At 42.0% G+C, this 5,628-nt stretch overlaps 1 protein-coding gene across 1 annotated transcript; it reads left to right on the top strand.

Moving 5' to 3' along the window:
* The first annotated feature begins 353 nt into the window (after positions 1-353).
* On the top strand, positions 354-4,657 carry LOC4348377 (uncharacterized). Its single transcript, XM_015758306.3, has 4 exons — positions 354-806; positions 1,533-2,453; positions 3,525-3,585; positions 4,352-4,657. The coding sequence occupies exons 1-3, from the start codon at positions 725-727 to the stop codon at positions 3,554-3,556; spliced, it is 1,035 nt and encodes a 344-aa protein (XP_015613792.1). The 5' UTR covers positions 354-724; the 3' UTR covers positions 3,557-3,585; positions 4,352-4,657.
* The last annotated feature ends 971 nt before the right edge of the window (positions 4,658-5,628 follow it).

Below are 5,628 nucleotides of genomic sequence, written 5' to 3'. Positions count from 1 at the left end.
TGATGGATTAATTAGACTTAATAAATTTATCTCGTAATTTGTAAGCGGAATCTGAAATTTGTAATTTGTTTTTGTCATTAGTCTATACTTAGGCAGTGTTTAGTGTTCAGTTTCTGAAATTGGAAGAAGTTGGGAGAAAGTTGGGAGGCCTTAAAAAAAATTGTTTTAAACCTGTGTCGAAATTTTCGAAAAGACACACGACTGCAAAATTTTCAAATCGGCGTCTGAAAAGAAACGGAACTTTTCAGATTTTCATAAAAATAGTACAGTACTCGTACTGCCGTAGTAGTAGGAGTACAAGCCCTACGCCCATACCTGTCGCCTGCCATGGTCACAACTCCCGAGACCAGTCGTTTGTCCATCTCTCCCTCCACTACCCCGTCTCTCTCTTCTCTCTCCGAGAGCCTGAGCACTAGCACAGCAGAGTACAACTACTACCACCACCACACAGGGCAGCGCAGAGCAAAGCATCCTCAAAAGAATCCTACCGCCATTAATGGCATTCCCAGCCTTCTTCTTTTTGCTTTGACCCAGCAAGCAAGAGCGTCTAGTCACCTCAACCACGAACTTGAATCCGCTGCTCTGCTGCTGCTGCTGCAACTGTTGCGCTTTGAGTGTGACTACAGTGTCTGCTACTCCTACTACTCTGCTTTGCCACTACTTGGTTCACAGGAGGGTGGCGAGAGGGAGAGTGTGAGGAGCTGAGAGAGGGAGAGGGATTGGGATGGAGTTCTTGGTGGCTCAAGCGCTCCTCCTCCTCGTCGTCGTCTCCAACTCCCTCCTCCTCCCTTCCTTGGGTCTTGCTGGTAATGGTGGTCTCTGCCTGCTGTGCCATGAATGTTTCTTGTTCTTGATGCTCCTGTTGGTTTTGCTTTGTAGAATCTGCTTCTTGTTTTCCACCAAGAAGTTTCTTGGAGTTTTTGCTTCATTCTTTTTCTTGTTTTTCTTCCATTCATTTTCTGTCTTTCTTTACTTCGTATACTACATGCCTACATTACATACTTTATCTTGGGTTCATTTTATCATTGTTAGGTTGTTCTTTATTTCTTTTTGGAGCTCTGTATTTCCATTGCATAGCTTCATTCGCCATTTTTTTTTTGTGATTTCCTCATCGTTACTCGAGAGATGATTGTTTCTTTTACGAACAATGCACTTACAGTACTCGCTCGCCTCCCGTAAAAGAAAATTTAGTACTAATGCCAGTGGCTATGTACCATTATTTGGTTATTTTTTACAAAAACTTGCCTCAAGATAAAAATTTTGATTATGTATCTGTTGTTATTATGTTCCCCTTTCTTGCCTCCTCTTTTTTTTTTTTGAGATTTTCCTGGTTACAGTACTATCTCTTTTAGGTTTCTTTAGCACCAAAAAAAGTTCAAAACTTCCAGACTTTTTGAACTCTGCTCCCTTTGTTGGCGCAAATGCCAATTTTCTTTTGCAACTTGCTCCACATCTTCCATCCTGTTCTCTTCCAGATGTTCTTGCACAGCAGCACTAATCGTCTAATCCGTCTCTCTGTGATTCTTGCACAGTTTCAGGTCAAGAAGCACACGAGGTGGCCATGGCTGGCCTCCATGATCAGCAGCCGCCATCTCCGGCAGCGGTGGCTGCGCGTGTATCGGTCGCTCAAGCGGACCTCCCCATGGTGGCCTCCTCGGTTCTTGGGGCGGAGTCCTGGCTCAGGGCCCATGTCCTGGCTCACTACCCCTCCAACCACGTCACCGCCATCGCCGTCGCCGTCGCCTGCGCCCGCGGCGGAAGCCGCCATGGCCAAGACCTCCGAGCCTCGCGCGCCGCCAAGAACCTGCACCACGCCCTCGTGCGCTGGGGCCTCGTCGACGAAATCAAGATCGACGCCTCCTCCGCCCCGTGCGCCGAGGAGGTGGGAGGAGGGGCTCTGAAGCGGAGGCTGTACGGCATGCACCACCTGCCGCCGCCGCTGCCGCCGACGTCGGTGGCGAGTCCGCCGCCGCCCGGCGTGCCGTTGTCCTTCGCGCCGAACGCGCCACCGGAGGTTGTCCCGTCGGTTCCGCCCGCCGCTGCGCCGCCGAGCACGCCCGTCGTCGTCGTGCCTGCGCCTGCTACAAGCCCACCCATGTCAATGCCGGCTACTCCGCCTGAGGCGGCGGCTGGCGGCATGGCGCCGTGCTCGGCTCCACCGACGGCGGCGATGTCGCCGCAGCCGTGTTCCGGTGAGGGAGGGAACGGTGGTGGGCAATGGTGCGTGGCCAAGCCCACTGTCCCTCTGGACAGGTTGCAGGAGGCAATGGATTACGCCTGCAGCCAGGATGGGGTGGATTGCCAGGAGATTTCGGGCGGGGGAAGCTGCTTCTACCCGGACAACATCGCGGCGCATGCGTCGTATGCGTTCAATAGCTACTGGCAGAAGATGAAGCATATTGGTGGGAGCTGCAGCTTTGGTGGTACTGCTGTGCTTATCAATTCTGACCCAAGTATGGCTTCCCTAACCTGTGTTTTGGATGAATGAATGTTCATTGGTTAACTGCTTGTTGTTTATACATTCTCTATTCAGTTCTTCTGTTGGTTGACTTGTGTCTTTTTTTTTTTGTTGCTGATGCATATTATATGATAGGTGAATATCTGTGCTATTAATCTGTTTGTGCTACTGATATTTAGTATATAACTGAAAAGCATTCTTTCTTGTTTAGATAATACTACTGAATAGCATACTTGGAGCACAATAAGATTGGTAGTACTTTTTTCCATTACTTTGTAGAATGTCTATTTTAGAGTCAAGATGTTGTGGCATTTATAACTTATCTTTGTTAAGCTGTTTATGTTGTAATAGCTTTTGATATTATTGTTTTATGTGATTGTCATGTTCCACTCAACCAGCTACCAGGCATTACAAGATATAATTTTTGAGCTAAAATTTTCTTATCGTGATTAGTTTTCAGTTTTTGTTTTTGAGTTTTTAATGATATGTTTGTGCCATGCCAGTTTATTTCTTCAACTTTACCAGCAGTTGTTTAACTTAAATCGTGGGCATTTCTTGTTGTTTAACAATATAGATGGATGAAACTGTTTTGTATCTATTCTAAGTCAGAATCCTATTTATGCACATGTTATTTGATAGTACTTCTTAAGTGGAGTTGAGTTTGTCATTGTTATTGTTAGGACTGAACACTGTGTATGAGTGCAAGAAACTTGTCATTTTTGCTTTCTGTATCCTGTATTCTTCTTTGTTGTTTATCAAATGGCTCGAGCCATATAGTGTTTATCATAGTGTTTTTTTTTAAAAAAATATGACTGATGGGATCTAGTCAGATGATGTGGCAAGTGCCTTATCAGATTTATGGTGGATTATTTCTGGTGTGCTAGCCTTTTGAAATTTATATCCAATTATCCAAATACATGTTTGGGTAAGTTTGTAATAATGAACTGAGAGCTTAGATATATGTTTAGCACACAATAAGTTGGTAGAGCACTTACTGTTTCATCATCACATTACACTGTCTTCCTTTCTAGAGGTTAGGTGCTGCTCTAACAGAAATTATTTGCAGGTTATCTCCAGTGTCGCTTCATGATGAGTTGAAAAATGCTGAACTTGAATCTTCTATTTGGGTTAGTATTCTCCTACTTGATTTGAGTGGATATTACTCAGTGTTTGTATTACATTACTGTTCAGTGCTCCCTTGGAAGTGAGAGATATGGGTATCAATCTGTTATATTATTTTTAGTCCTGTAAAACACTTTGGTCATCTTTGCATGCTTGCGTATAGCCTTCTGTTAAACTGAGCTTCATATATGCAGAAATTATGCTATGACAGTTCAATTGTTTTGAAAAATAAACTTTGTCAATACCAGTTCCTTAATCAAATAACTACGTAATTTCTGATAACACAACTGGGTCAGGTCTCCTGATGTAATTGAGTAGTATTTAATATCTCTGTGGTTCTACCTGCCCTTTTGACAATTTTTGTTCATTGCTCACATGCACTGTCTACCATACCACTTGCATCTCAAACCTTCTGATAAGTCGCTAATCTGATTATGAATGTTGAAATCAAATCTAAAGCTGTCTGTGCAAAATTTCTCTTTACAATGTAATATCCATTTTCTATCGAACTTGATGGTCCATTTGTTTTATGGCATCTACTGCAAAATGGTCGAATGACTAGAATGGATAGTTTGGACTTGGGACCATTGCTAATTGTGCTTGACCTGCTTTTCTCATCTTATTTTTACCATGTTAACTCTGCACTTCTCCTAAGGGGGAAAAGGTTCATGCTTATTTACAATCCAATTGATATTGACATATTGTTTTCTCGACCAATTTGTCGATTCGCACTGTATTTCAAAGATGCCAAATCACCGATATTCTTTGCAGGTTCGTTGAGCGAAGCGAAGATCTGGATCTCTTGATGGCCGATGGTTGCATTGTGCTGCGAAACATCAAGTCTCATTTTTTTTGCCCATCCGGGGTCCTCTGTTAGGACGCCGTGCTGATGTAGGATTGCTATATGTTAAAAGTCAGATTAGATGCATAGTTTCGTCTGATTACTGTTAGAGCACAATTTCTCTGCTTGGCTCATGGTGGCCTGGAGGTACTCAGCATCTTGCTGCTGGCCACACGATGATTATGTAAGGCAGAAAAGATACCTCAATTGGAACCTGCATGCTGATGTTATGTCCAGTTTATTCTGAAGTATTGTTTCATTTTTGAGAAAAAGGAAACCTCAAAGTTAGGTCCCGTTCTTTTCAAACTGCGTTCTTTTCAAACGGCTAGACGGTGCATTTCGTGTAAAAATTTTATATATAAAAGTTGCTCTAAAATGTTATATTAATCTATTTTTAAGTTTGTACTAATTAAAACTTAATTAATCATATGTTAAAGTTACTTTTTTTTGCGTAAAAAACTTAATTTCATATTCGAGAGAAGAGAACACCACCTTAGGGTAGAAAATGTTGAAAACTGAATTCAGAAAGAGGGCTAGAGGTTTGACTATCAGAGACTTCACTAAGGCCTTATTTAGATCCAAAAAATTTGGCATTAAATGTGGAGAAAAAAATCAATTGCACAGTTTGCATGTAAATTGTTGGACGAATCTTTTGAGTCTAATTACGCTATGATTTGACGATATAATGCTACAGTAAACATTTGCTAATGACGGGTTAATTAGGCTTAACAAATTCGACATTTGCTAATGATGGATTAATTAGACTTAACAAATTCGTCTCACAGTTTACAGGTGAAATCTACAATTTGTTTTGTTATTAGTCTACGTTTAATACTTCAACTGTGTGTACGTATGCTTCAAAAACTTTACACCCAAAGAACTCAACACACCCTGAGGCCTTGTTTAGTTCCCAAATATTTTTCCCAAAAACGTCACATTGAATCTTTGGACACATACATAGAGCATTAAATATAGATAAAAAAAACTAATTGCACAGTTTGCATGGAAATCGCGAGACGAATCTTTTGAGCCTAATTAGTCCATGATTAGCTACAAGTGTCACAGTAACCACATGTGCTAATGACGGATTAATTAGGCTTAATAAATTCGTCTCGCGGTTTCCAGGCGAGTTATGAAATTAATTTTTGTGACACCCAAAAATTTTATTTTCGCCAGCTAAACACCGCCTGAGTTCGTGTAAACAGCT

Source organism: Oryza sativa, chromosome 10 (assembly GCF_034140825.1).
Source record: "Oryza sativa Japonica Group chromosome 10, ASM3414082v1".
Lineage (NCBI taxonomy): Eukaryota > Viridiplantae > Streptophyta > Magnoliopsida > Poales > Poaceae > Oryza > Oryza sativa.
The sequence above is the reverse complement of the archived record's forward strand: the minus strand, read 5'-3'. Positions and strand labels throughout refer to the sequence as shown.

Excerpts from the sequence above, each read along its gene's own strand:
- LOC4348377 (XM_015758306.3), top strand. The coding sequence starts at position 725 with ATGGAGTTCTTGGTGGCTCAAGCGCTCCTCCTCCTCGTCGTCGTCTCC. Across the intron at positions 807-1,532 it reads CCCTTCCTTGGGTCTTGCTG|TTTCAGGTCAAGAAGCACAC; the intron begins GTAATGGTGGTC and ends ATTCTTGCACAG. Across the intron at positions 2,454-3,524 it reads GCTTATCAATTCTGACCCAA|GTTATCTCCAGTGTCGCTTC; the intron begins GTATGGCTTCCC and ends AATTATTTGCAG.